The sequence below is a fragment of the Orbicella faveolata genome, unplaced genomic scaffold (genome assembly GCF_042242905.1).
Source record: "Orbicella faveolata isolate gen_17 unplaced genomic scaffold, um_ofav_v1 contig_25, whole genome shotgun sequence".
In the NCBI taxonomy this organism is placed as follows: Eukaryota; Metazoa; Cnidaria; class Anthozoa; order Scleractinia; family Merulinidae; genus Orbicella; species Orbicella faveolata.
The window spans coordinates 10,378,285-10,392,500 of NW_028301553.1; the positions used below are offsets into that span (position 1 = coordinate 10,378,285).

Genomic DNA, 14,216 nt, shown 5'->3' on the forward strand with positions numbered 1-14,216 from the left:
GTACGCTTTAAGACTTATTTCTCGCGTAACAACTTTTTAGGACAAAGAATTTTTTTAGCTTATACTTCTTTACAAAGAGTCATGAAGTCTAACTAGATGTCTGAGGAATCTCAAAAAGTTCTGGCAGAATGGGTGATGGTGACTGGGGAGGGGAGGGGAGGGGAGGGGATGAGGGATCAGAAATTTAAGGATTGCTGACATGACGGCCATGAACTCCCAAACACTGTTGTTACCATCATTTACGCTTCATTCACTCACATTTAGTCATCCAATCTGAGACCAATTATTCCCGTGGAGTACCCCCAGATCGCGCAAATTCGTCGTCGACTCATCGAAAACAATATGTAACCCAACCTCGTTTCTATGAACATCGAGTGTCGAATGAATGAGGACAAATCTTTCTTCGTCCGGTTTGCTAATATGCGATGTTCATGAGCTACCAATATATTCAATGCCGGAAATTCGTACACACGGAATGACCCCGCTCCTAAATGGTTGGAACAGAGCGAAACATGTCCGTCACTCTGAACGACTGTAGCTGGTATCACGGACGGATCACCCGTGATCAAGCCATCGACATCTTGCTCCAAAATGGACGGAAAGAGGGGCTATTCCTTGTGAGAAACAAAGCTGGGGCTGAAGACAACTTTGTGTTGTCGTTATGGCATGCGAATCAAGCGCTTCATTTCCAGATACAGTGTCGAGGAGGTATTTATTATTCTATCGATGATGGTCCCATTTTTGAAGGGCTGGATTCGCTGATTGAGTACTACAAAGAACAGGCAGACGGTCTCCCGATCAGACTTTCGCAGTTTTGCAAGGGGAATCCGCCCCCTACGTCATGTAGAAAACATGGAGTGACAACTCCTCTTCATCTTGCGTGTGCAGAGGGGAATCTTAATTTAGTGTCGGGTTTATTGACTGGAGGAAATCAGTCCGATGTGAGCACAAGAAATGAACAGGGGGTAACACCACTCCACGAAGCTGCATTTCGAGGACATCAAGACATTGTTTTGCTCTTGTTAAAACATGGTGCGGAGACGAAGTGCAAAGACGATAACGGGAACACGCCGTTGCAGGTAAAATTGACCACTTTGAAAGCTAATTACCAAGAATCGAGTTTCGTCATAAAGCTCACTTCCTGTGAGCGATTGTCTTGGCGGAAATCCACACTGAATCAATTTGGTATCATGGTCATATGACTTGTGGGTTCCATCCGTTTTGTCTGAGAAATACACATGCAGAATCAATGAGTCTTTATACATGTAATTTACCCGTAAGATATACTATTTAAGCTTATCTTACCCCAAGTAAAGCATTTTGGAATTTGTAATGTTCAGAGGTCAGTTCAGATCAGGATTTATGTAAAATATGTGATCAAAGCTCAAGGTATTAAAATTCAGTGAACCATGGAGCAAGGTAGAGACCCTGCAAGACAGAGGTTCCCTTCTCTTTCTGCTTGGTGAAAGTTGAGAGGGAACCTCTGCTTACAACCATGTGATTTCCTATCGTGCATGCATGAACTAAATCAGAATACCTCATGTGTCATGAATGCTATGCCGTGGGAAATGTGTTCACGCAATCAAATTTTTTGTTATTTCTGGTTCAATTGTGGCGAATTTACTTGAATTCCGACTTTTCCACAATTAAGTTGTTAGACAAACTACAGAAATTTCATAGAGTTCAGCAAAGTATTAAGCAACAAAACAAAGACCGATGAAACCCAAATTGGCTTCATTCAAGATCACACTGTCCAGTACGTGCTTCACAAACTGCAAGCTAGCTGCAGAAAAACAAACTGTTTTTGAATAATTAAAAACTTAACATTATAACCTGCCTATCCACCATTATATCATGCTCCAATTTGACAACGAATAGCTTGTGAAGGTGAATTACTGTACAGCAATAGTTTCTGCAACTGTTCAGACAATCAAAGATTGCCAGTTATTCATAGGACAAAAGTGTTGAATTTGATGCATGCATACGTGACGAACCCATGTCAGTGCAGTGTTGCCAATGAATTGTAATTTTCTAGCCAACCACAGGGCAGTAGATATTGTTGGCAGTTTCGCAAGTGGACAGCATTTTGAATCCTATCTGTCTTACGTAAGTTATTAAACTGGTTAAAACTTTAAAAAACCAGACAGTATATTTTATTTATTCATCCCTGGTTGTGGATGGTGGCTGATCAAACCATCGAGCAGTTATGAGCAAAGGTTTCCTCTTATCTCCCTCTGAGCAGAAAGAGAAGGACATACCAATCTCCATCTCGCAGTGTACTGCATGTAGTGTAAGAAGTTAATCACCTGTAACTGAGGGTGTTAAAGGGTATTTTCGTGACTTGTGATCGGCCCTTTTTTTTCCCTGTGAAATGTGAAATGGCTTATTTTTTCCTCGTGAATCGTGATTTCCATAGTCGCCATGAACCGTGATTTTCCAAAACGTTCTCTTTTATTTTCCCTGAAGCATGAAATGCCAATGTTGTATTTTTCGTGAATTGTGAAAGGGCTGCTTTATTTTCAGTGAAACGTGATCTATACCCCCCCTTTACCACCCTCGTAACTGGGTGCTTCCGTGGGGAAGGGGGGGGTAGGAGGAACTCCCATATAAAAAAAGACGGGGGTGCTCGTCATACCTTCTAGGGGTTAAAAAGTGACATGGTTTTGGTACCTCTTGGGGTGTTCAGCCTCAAAATGTGGAACCTGTTAGGGTATCGAGCTGAAAAAATGACCTTCATGAGATAACCAGTTTACAATTGTTACCTACCATTGATTAAAAAAATTCAAGCCATGCCCACAAACAGGATCTTGGTACCTCTTTTGGGCTCTTTGTAAATTTCTGATGAGTAGTATTAACCCCGTCCTTTTTACATGGTAGTCCCCCCGGGAGGGGGGGAGGGGGGGCTTCACAGATGGAAGTAACATAGGAAGTAACATAGGTGTGAACTACAGCTATTAAACAGTTGCAGTATATCGTTTGCTAACTTTTTGTGGGCCGACAGTGTTGTAGCCTTTATCACTCTCCCAAATCTATAGCAAACTTCTCTATTCCAATTGGCTCTCTGTTAACCTGTCTGTCGTGTAATTGGTGTGCGATCATGTATGCATCCAACTACAGGTGTCCAATTACAACAGTTATAGTTGGGTAGCTAAGGCATCTCTGTGGCAATTACACACTTTAATGGCCTCCCTAATGCTTTCCTACTGTTTGTACATATGGGAAATTCTACCAACCTTGTGACTCAAAACTTTTAAAGACATTTTTAAACTCAAGAATAATTGTTGTACATGTAAGGTTATGATTAATTTGAGTAGTCATAAATTGTTTTCAAACAATTTAGAGAGAAATCGTGATCTAGGTCTTTTATACTGTCTGCTAATTCATTACTAGCTACTTAATTCTCCTTTTCTAGGTAGTAATACTTGATACTTTACTCTGACTTCCTTATTGGCTATTAGTCTGTTCCAGGCTCTTGCTAGTTGCCCGTCTAGTTGGGGACGAGCGAAACAAAAGAGGGCAATCAAGGGAAAAAATGAATGAGACTGAGATGAGGAAGGGAAGTCGACCACCCCTCCTTTTTCTCTCCCTCTTTTCTTTTCTTTTCTTTTCTTTCCTTTTCTTTTCTTTTCTTTTCTTTTCTTTTCTTTTCTTTTCTTTTCTTCTCTTTTCTTTTCTTTTCTTTCCTCCCCAATTACAGAGAGCCTGGAACAGACTAATTGGCCATCAGCTCGAGCAGGTATTAAGCATAAACTGTCTGATGGCACATATTTTACTTCACTGAATTGTTCTCAGGCTGCCTGTGAGGGAGGTCATGCGTCAGTGTGCTCTTCACTTGTAAGGAAAGGACAAGCTGACTTACAGGACCGCTCTCCTGTTACTGGATTTGTTGCTCTTCATATTGCAGCATTAAGAGGTCATGTTGAGTGTTTGATGATTCTCCTGGAGCTCGGGGCTGCACTGCACCCACGATCACAAGAAGGGGACACGCCCAGGGACCTTGCCCTTAGATACGGCAACATATATATAGCTGAAATAATAGATAATTATCCAGTTCAGCCTCCAAAGACTTTGCCAAGGATGTGGTTACATGAAAACTTAGATAGAAAGGTATGCGTGATTCATTCTTCATATTCACGCACTTAAGTACTTATTATCAATAATATTATTATTCCACGAGCATGCGTTGGATATGAAATGATAGATAGGCAATAAGGCATGTAGCACCAAGTTGGGTTTAACCATCTCATATCCAACAGGTGTGAGTGAAATAATTGTCGTATTAAAAATGCCCCTAAAATATAGAAAACTGAAAATATAATGAACACAAAAACGCCCCAAAAAATTAGTGATACGCTTGCCATGTTAAATTTTATGAAGCACAGTATAATGGCTCATACACATGTACCATACATGTACGTACCATGAAGGTTAAGCCAATGAAAACTCTTGAATTGCATTATCCAATGATTCAGTTTTTACTACCATACCTTGTAATGAAGTAGTTTATATTGCCAGGCATAATTTTAAGGTCAGCTGACCATGTCAACTTAAATGTTCTGTTGAACATAATGTAGATCAGCCTTTATATTCAGTGTTCTTTTCATATACTTTAACGTTTCTTTCCAACCATTCAAAGGTAACAAAGTAAGTAACTTGTTTGTTTGTTTGTTTAAAGTATTTTTCTGGACCAATACTGGTTCTTTTAGACAAAAGTTGTCTCAACTCCCAATTTGGGATCTTTTCTCTAGACCCACATGTTTTCTGTTTATAAACAGTTTACATGCATTTAATTTGAAATGGGCTTCAAATTCCTGATGTTAACAAATTGAATAGCAACAGTAAAAGAATCTCAGTGAATGAAACCCTTTTATTCTGAAATGTGCTGCTTTGGTTTCTTCCAGGAAACTATTAACCTCTTTCAGAAATGGGGATTAGTTGATGGGCTGTTCCTTGTTCGTCTTAGCACGCGTGACCATGGCTACTATGTCCTTTCTGTGGTTGTCAACACACAGATTTATCATTATCAAATACGGAGCAGGGTAAGTTATTAGCAAAAAGTATTTAGTATGTCTATTAAGTATTGATCTAGTCAACTCTAAGGTCTGTAGAGTGAATTAGTAACAGTAGGTATACAATAACTTGCATCACACAGGGCTGTGCTCTAGAAGCATCCAGATGCTACAGGCGAATACATGTAACTTTTGCCTTTTTTTGCTTAAGTTTGGTCAAGATCAATCAGTTAGAAATAAATTGATAATATAAAGATTTAGCCATGACAGCAGCGATGATGGCGACGTCGTGCAATATGGTGGCCATACTTCAGCTTAATAGGTTGACTGTGGCATGTTACCTTGGTTTACAGCACACATATTTGATATTGGACATCCATGTTATGGTCAATTGACAGCTGTCTAAACAAGGGATTTGCTGACCAGTATCACATGAGCATATCACGGGCTCAGGTTTAAAGCTCATCGAGGTCACATGTCTTTTTAAGTTGACGGCTGTCCAGGTACTGGTTTTTGATTGAATCACAGGCTCAAGCCAGGTTAACGTTTGTAGTCAGGAGCTCCAGTGTTAGGCTTGGCGTAATCTTTATATTATCAAGTTATTTTTAATTGATTAATCTTGACCAGACACCAAAGTAACACCTCCCCATTTCAGTATGAGCTCAGCTGCTTACAAATCTAAAGGTCCAAAAACTTTAAACTCTTCCCCCTTTTTTCTTATTAATTAATATTAAAAACTCTCCTGGTTTAGAAATACAGTAAGTTATGTTAAGCTTTATATTATCACACTCATTTGTACAGTCTGACAGATGGTTCTACATTGACGATGGCCCATTATTTGAAACCCTACCTCATGTCATTGACCACTACAGTAGATGTGCAGATGGATTACCAGTTCTTCTCAAGATGGCTCTTCCACCTGGTGGAAAGCCTCCAGTTGTTCTTCAGAACATCCCAGTGCCCCCTATGAGGAAGCGACCGCCTTTAACACCAGCTATCAGCTCTCCTGCACTGAATACACACTCGGCCAGAATCCTGCCTGGACTAAATCCTTTACAAAGATCAGGATCTGCTGTAAGCACATGGACATTTAGACTATTTGTTATATACCTTGTGTTTGTGGCTGATATAACATGCACTCTGATTGGCTAATTCTAGGGCATTATTCTCCTATAATGCCCACAGGCTGATTATGGGACTGCAAAAACAAAGCGAAAAGCCACTTAATAAACAACTTTAGTTATTGGCTGAGAGTTAGGTCTTTAGGGGAAAGTCTAAAACCTCAGCCTTTCCATATTGACCTTGCTATTGCTTCCTGACCTTGGGCTTATTTAAATGTTTATAAATCATTCTTGTCACAAGGAGCAAAAAAAGCAATCAAGCTTTTGACTGTATCTCACAGTCATCTTCAGCAAAGTGGAAGAAGAAGACAATGAGATGCAGCCAAAAGCTGCATTTGTTTTACATTTCAGACCTTGTAATGAGAATTAATATTTACATGTACATTGTTCATAGAGGAAAATGTAAAGTCTGCATTCGAGCCAAAGTGGTGACATAAGGTGGCTTATAACTCAATTTTTTGAAGCATGAAGCAACTGAGAGTATTGGCACAGTACTCTTTCTCACAGAAATGCTAGTCTTCATTTCCAGATTGTTCTTTGACTAACAGTTTTTCAGTATCCAGTTATTCTTCTTGGTAGAGAAGGGCCTGAAGGAACTCCCCTGTAAAATTGACAGGGGATGCTCATCAAAAATTTTGAAGTTTTTTTTGGCATGGTAATAAAGAACAATTTTTTTTCTGACACTGACATTTTTTCAGCTCCATACACTAAAAAGAAACAGCAGCAATAATTTCCTCAATCTCATAAAGGCCATCTTAGATTTTACACTCTTGGCAATACCAATCAAGAATTTTCACCCCCTAAAAGGTATGACAAGCACCTCGGTCATTTTATTAGAGGAGTCCTTTCTCCCCCCATGGAGAAGTGCATTGCTGGAAAAAACATCAATTTAACCAGCTTCTAGTGCTGCAATGACTAGATCTGTCTAGCAATTAGGCTACCACTTCATCCACAGTTCACAGATAAACTACTGGCCCATCAAGCCAACATGTATCTCCAGTCTTTGTAGCATGAGTGAAAAGGAGTATTTCTAATTCCCCTTGATGGGATCCGATGTAAGTCCATCACAAAGTAACCTCCAATATTAAACTCACTGCTTCTCATTTATACACCTGGGCAGAGAGAGACACTGTGAGAGTGTCTTACCCAAGAACACAATTTAACAGTGACTCCAGCCGGGGTTCGAACCCAGACTACTTGATCAGGAGTGACACACACTAACCATTAGCATTCCCCACCTCCCATTGCTATATAGTATGGGAAATAAGAAATATTCTTATATCTAAAATGTTGTTTCTCCTAAGGAGACCCTCAGTACTGATCAAAGTCCGTCAAGGAAAGCGACTCCTCCATTTGTGAAGAGATCCATCAGTGAACAGAACTCTCATACCCTAGGCATCAGTGATGGAGAAAACTTCAGTAAATTGGAAGGTAGACACCCTCGCCCTCCTCCTCCTCCGAACCCACCACCAAGAGGGCAACGACGCCCACCACCACCCCTCCCACCTAATCTGACAAGTCCTACTAGTCCAATGAGACCAGCGCAACCCAATCCTCCAGGTCCAGCAAAGTCAAATGTCCCAGTTCAGTCACAAGGTACAGATACATTGCAACATTTGTTTACACTTTTGCTGTCTTTGCACTGTTTAATCAGATCAAGAAAACTTCAAGCAGCTGTACCTTACAACCTCTTGCATTTCTTGCAGCTTGCTGTTAGACTCAAAACACCACATTTTCACTTCTTCTGCTTTCTAACACGTTCCTTGCAGCGCAAGAACTTCTTGTGCCACTTCCTGCGCATGTATTATTTTTGGACAAACGTGGTTGAACACTGTCTTGAGTGTATAATATATCTTCCCAATTGAAACTAAACTAAAGTGAAAATGAAGAAATAAAATTGTAAAAATCTAATAGTATGCTAATTAAGATCAGATCTCCAAACACCATTACGGCCATGATTTCCTTTGTTTAAACGTGATGGATGAAAAATACATGTCACAAGATACTAATTTAACTTGCAAAATATTTACTTAATGCAATTCACCCAAGCCTCCTTGCAGATCAGTTCCTTTGCTAACATAACCACATGCCTTGCTTTTGTACAGAGATTTCAAGGAGAAATTACATGATGATCACCCATTCTATCTCCTTTGTTCTTTTCAGCTCCCATGCAATCTCAACAGACATTGATAACGAGGCAGTCACTAGAACTTGGAGCGGAACTGGGTCAGGGAGAGTTTGGCTCTGTTCTCAAGGGTGTTTGGACAGATGCTAAAGGAAACAAGGTAAAAGGGAATTTTCAACTTGGTTGAACAAATTTTTTAGCTCGCCTAAAAGCCTAAAAGCCTGTTGTATCAATAATAATAATAATAATAATAATAATAATAATAATAATAATAATAATAAAAATATATATATAAAAGCCTGTTCACAGGTAACCCACCATTTGCAGAGTTGCTCCACCATTTGCGCAGGTACACTGTTCTGTAATACATGTATGCTCGCAGTATTTCTTTCAATTTCAGAACTTTTCTGAGAATTTTATGTTTCTTCACAACAACGTCTGCTAGCTTATTATTTTCTTTATTTATTAATCTTAACACTGAGTTCAATAGGCTGTGTTCAATATATCGATATTCTAACATGGCTCTGAGGCTTTGGCCAAAATTTTAAATTTTTAAAGTTTCTTTTGTCTCTCAAATCCCAAAAGAGACTTTGATACAAGGAAAACAACACCAAATATAGAATTTTGTCCTGAAAGCTCAGAGCCATGTTAGAATATTTATTTATCAAAGGTGGCGTATTACCAGCTGCTGCTTGCAAGAGAATGAGGCTGGACCTGAGAGAGTAGGGGAAATTGAGCCAATCATGGCTTTTTTCTTCTTTGGAAAAAGTTACATGTAAATATATAGTGTTGGTCGCTATTGGGAAGTTGCTAATTAGTAGTTTCAATTAAACTGACAATTTACAGGTTCCAGTGGCATTGAAAACTTTACATCCTGAAAAAATTGCCCTTGGAGAACAGGTGAAAGCTCTTTGAAGTGTATAGAGCATTTTCACTCACGTGGGCAGCAGCCATACAAATTCATTGAAACAATAGTAAGTGTTTACACAAGAAAAGACCTCAACTTCCACAGGATTGGTTTGGTGTGTTCACCAACATGGCCACCGTTTCATTGAACATGTTGGAACACCAATATGGCTGCCGTGACGTCATGTGAAAATGCTCTATATATAGACAATACTGGTGTGATGGAGAGGGGGTCGGGGGGGGGGGGGGCGTGGGAAGTGATGCAGCATTAGATTCTAAGCTGCCTATCAGTTATTTTTAGAAAGCAATATTCAGCTTATTATTAGCATGAAGTCACAATCGATGAGAATGCAAGAGCTGAAATTATCTGTTTGTCACAGGAACAAACCTTTTTCCAACCCCCATGAACCTCTGAGCAGGATTTCATTGATCACGTTGTTTGGTCCAACTGTAACCCTCGGACGTACAAGTGGGGGGGGGGGGGGAGGGGGTGGAGTGGGTGGATGCCATCACCCACATTAGGTTTTATTCAAAGTTTAGAAAAGATGGTTAACTTACAGTAGCTGTTCATTCATTCTTTGCAGAAATTTTGATATGTCAATTGTGTCCATCACTTTTGATGTTGCCATGGCAACCGCAAATTTCATGTAGGTTTGGCCAAAACCAACTTTTTTGACATACATTGTAATTCATCAAATTCCAGACATTCATCAATTTGTACATTTCAGAGACATTCTGGCTTGATTTTGTTTTAATTTCGGTCATTTCATGACTTTTTAAGAAAATAGTAAAATTCAAGATGGCGGATCCAATTTGGCGGGCCAAATGTCGTCATTTGACGTCATATGACGTCACAACCAACAAACATGGTATGATTTTGTAGAGCAAGCTCAGGGCTATCTAATGAATGTAAATTTTTTCCGCTGTGCCTTAACAGAACGACTCCGCCCCCCTTGTACCACAATGGGGGTATGAGTTAGCTTGTACGTCCCAGCTCAGTCGCGGCATTTTGAGTTATTTTGGCTACGTACAAAATTACTTTTAAATTAACGGAAACCTGAAAATAGTAGCTTACTAAGATAGAAAAACACCAATGAGATTATAATAAACCATAAACTAAAAGGAACAAAGATGGAGAAGATAAACACGGATTACAAACGACGAACCTGGAAAATTTAAGCTTAAAGGAGCTCAGTCACGGTTTGCGCATATTGAAAAGTTTGTTTGTAGTCCGTGTTAATCTTCTCCATCCTTTGCCATCCTCGTTCCTTTATGGTTTACCATTATCTCTTTGGTGTTTTTCTATCTTATTAAACTGTTATTTTCAGGTTTCCTACCATTTAAAGGTAATTTTGTATGTGGCCAGAATAACTCAAAATACCGTGACTGAGTTCCTTTAACTTTTCAAGATGCGCGAACCGTGACACCAAGGGAGGAGGGATGTTGTTGTATTTGTTCTGATGATGTTCAAGAATTACCATGTCGTTCTAAATGTGATTTTCAGTTAAATACAATAGTACATGTATTTTTGCTTGCAGGAATTCTTACGTGAAGCGCGAATAATGTTCGGGCTAGATCACCCATGTATTGTGAGACTTATTGGTGTTTGTCTTGGGCCTCCGTTGATCCTGGTTAGTAATCATCACAGTCAGAAGCTGTCAGTTGATACTTTTAGCTAGCCTGCTATTGGGAAGATTGCTTGACATCCCAAATAATGGCTACAAAGTGTATACTTGATTGGCCACTCCCCATTGGGGCTTTTCAGGACCAGTGTAAACAAACAATGATAAATAAATATTCAAATAAACATAATTAAGTTAAGAATCCCAACTGGCAGGAGGCAGAACAGTTGGCTATTTACAAGCGCAGCCGAGAAGCTGAACCTAGGGCTACCGAGAACAACATCAGCTAGCGATCTGAACGGGATTTGAACCCGGGACCTACGGATTTCAAATCCGCCGCTCTGACCACTTGGCCACGCTGCCTCATAGAAAATTGGGTGAAAATTTGAAATAGCAAGAACTGTAATGCGTTGTGTATTCCGTTATACACTGTTTGTTTTTGTAAAGTCGTGAAAAACCAGACTTAAATAAATTTATTTTGGTAGGAAGCAACAGTGCTAGTTGCCGTCGTTTAATTGTGGCATGGAACAAACAAATTGTGTTGTTTTGCAGGTTCAAGAATTAGTTCAGATGGGAGCGCTACTCGACTTATTACTCGACCATCAATCAGACATTTTTCAGGAGGACCTTAAACTGTGGGCTGCTCAGATAGCGTGGGGTATGATGTACCTGGAGAAAAAGCGCTTTGTCCATAGGGACCTCGCAACAAGGAACATCCTCATGTCTACCAAGCAACAGGTCAGAAAAGGACCTGTAACTAACTGAAAAGTTGTGGTTTTGGGTCACAAATTTCTGAGCGAATGTGCGGGACTGCTATCATTAGTGATTGAGTGGTGAAAATAAATAAGCCGGGGCCCATTTGTCCGCAAGACCGAGAGCTGAGACTTTTTTGTTGTTTTCTAAATCAGTTATATTGTAGATATCTAACTCGACACAGTCGTTTCTCGGGTGTCATGTAAGATTGCTAGAGTAAAACTGTAAGAAATCTGTGGTTATCGTCGACTTCCATGTTTCCTGATTGCACATCACCACAGATAAACTGGTATTCTCGACTGACATATCCCTTGCCTGCCAAGCCATTGGGATCTCACCTGATAGTTCTTTTCTTCTTACTACCCTACGGCAGCCGAGATAAAGCACTTGCGCACAAAATCCCCCCAGGCATATATGTTCGTACACGGTGCGTTTTGTACCATTGAGCGCGCGAAGACAGACGTCTGTCTACTCAATCTACTAACCAAAACATGAGGGGAGGGGAGGGGAGGGGAGGGGAGGGGAGGGGAGGGGAGGGGAGGGACACACATGGCACGGAGGGGCAGGATGAGTTCTGTCTAACACAGTTTTTAGTGCAATTTACAATTAGTGTTTCTCGATTTTTAGTATCCCTAATTAGCACAGTGGTACTAAAATACCCTAATGATTAAAGTGATTCGATAGATTTGCTCTGTTGTTTATGTAGATAAAGTACAACTGATAATAAGATTAAGAAAGTAACATTTTTGGAGGGCTTAAGGGTATGCTTTCCAGCGCTTTATCATGTTTCTTTTTACCTTTCCTTTCAGGTAAAAATCAGTGACTTTGGTCTGTCTCGTGCAGTTGGTTCTGGAAGCGATTATTACAAGGCTTCACAGGGTGGCCGCTGGCCAGTAAAATGGTGAGTTAGCACTATCGCTCCACCAGCGCGCACTCGTCTTGGAATTACAATTAACCTATTTTAATTCTTTCCCCCAGCCTTTAACCCACTACTGTGCAAGGAAGCGGAATAACAGGGGGATGTAATTTAATTCATAATGCTTGCGTTTCCATTGGACTGTATAGTAGAGAGTCTTGTAAAGATGTTCTTTCTTCACCAACTATTAACCGTTTTTGTCTACATGTCTGTCTGATATTAACATTTTTGTTTGATTGTTTGTTGAGCTTTTCTCGCTATTGTGTGTTACTAGTGAATTTCGGACTTTAAAAAATAAAACTTAGAAATTTTCTTTCCCCTCAGGTATGCGCCGGAATCGATCAATTTCGGAACGTTCTCGCATCAGAGTGACGTGTGGAGTTATGGCGTGACACTGTGGGAAATGTACTCGTTTGGTCAGTTACCATATGGAGAAATGTCAGGAGGGGAGGTGAGTGGAATTTAAAAGTAGAAAAACAAAAACAAAAATAGCAGATGTTTCAAGTTATTTGTGATATTTAGATGGTATTGCAGGCAAGTGCATCATCTTAGCAATAGGCTGATTTAGCTTGAGAACGGGAACATCACTTGACGACAGCGCGCGCAGTACAAATACCCAAATATGGTCAAATTAGAACAGAATCCAGGTTATTCCGCGCGACCTGCAGTCGTCATCAGACGTTCCCGTCCTGTTGCTAAATCAGCCTATTGTTAGTTCAGCGTAGCTTTTCCCTCTTTCTTTGTACGAAATAAATCATTGAAAGATCCTACAGCGAACACACGAAGATCATACTTTTTGCATTTTGATCAGTAGAAAATGAGTTTCGGAGAAATCAAGTTTGGTTCATCGGAATCCTTCCGATCTTTGACTATGGTCCCGTCCACACTAGGCCGGAGAAATATGGAAACGCAGCTTTATTTTTACAGTTAGGCCTACCGTCCACACTAATCCGTCACGGAAACGGAGCTTTTCGAAAACGCTCTTCAAACCGGAGGAATTTGAAAATGCCGGCTTTGCGTTTTAGTGTGGACGGGAAACATTCTGAAAACGGAGCTTTTCGAAAACGATGCCGTTTTTTTCGTAAACGATGACGTCACGACAATCACGTGATTTCCCTGCCCGAGTCTTCCTCAAACACAAATCCAAAATGACCGGTAATTGTTGCGTTTTCAAATTTCTCCGGCGCGGTGTGGACGGAAAACATTTGATGCGTTTTCAGAGTGAAAACGCCATTTTCACATTTCTCCGGTGTAGTGTGGCTGGGGCCTGTAGAATACGGCATGTGTAATTGATATCAGAGAGTTATGTGGACTGACCTATAGGTTAGCTAAACAAGTGTTGGAATGCGCGCTGTAATCTCCAAGATAGTTTAGATATCGGGTTTAATACTTGGACAAATTCCCTTAGTAGCTCTAAATTTTAACGCGTTTTTTACTTTAGTATAAATGCTTTAAGAAAACGACGCGCGAAAGGAAAGTGATATTTTTAAGGCCGATACACACTAGTACACAGTGGGGAGCATAGTGTGGGAGCTTGCTCCATATTATGGTACACACGAGGGAGCGTTTTCAAGTTTTGCCCCGGGATCTTGCTCCCAAATATTTAACCAGTTTAATGTTGTGGAGCATTTTGCAGGGTGGAAATTCTGCTCCCGAGAATGAATTACGCCCATGAAATACGTTGGTACACACCGAGCCCGGGGCGGGGGGCGGGGGGGGGGGGTACTTTGGGAATTTCTGGGTGGGGATGTGCCGCTGGGACCC

General features: G+C 40.4%; 1 protein-coding gene across 1 annotated transcript in view; it reads left to right on the forward strand.

Moving 5' to 3' along the window:
* The first annotated feature begins 189 nt into the window (after positions 1-189).
* LOC110049209 (tyrosine-protein kinase HTK16-like) overlaps positions 190-14,216 on the forward strand; it is a 17,962-nt gene continuing 3,935 nt past the window's right edge. Inside the window, exons 1-11 of the mRNA XM_020754993.2 lie at positions 190-1,079; positions 3,793-4,107; positions 4,902-5,039; positions 5,811-6,083; positions 7,435-7,726; positions 8,294-8,415; positions 9,102-9,155; positions 10,700-10,792; positions 11,336-11,521; positions 12,346-12,437; positions 12,777-12,903. Coding sequence (XP_020610652.2) covers positions 492-1,079; positions 3,793-4,107; positions 4,902-5,039; positions 5,811-6,083; positions 7,435-7,726; positions 8,294-8,415; positions 9,102-9,155; positions 10,700-10,792; positions 11,336-11,521; positions 12,346-12,437; positions 12,777-12,903 — 2,280 coding nt within the window. The 5' untranslated portion in view covers positions 190-491. The remainder of the gene's footprint in view (positions 1,080-3,792; positions 4,108-4,901; positions 5,040-5,810; positions 6,084-7,434; positions 7,727-8,293; positions 8,416-9,101; positions 9,156-10,699; positions 10,793-11,335; positions 11,522-12,345; positions 12,438-12,776; positions 12,904-14,216) is intronic.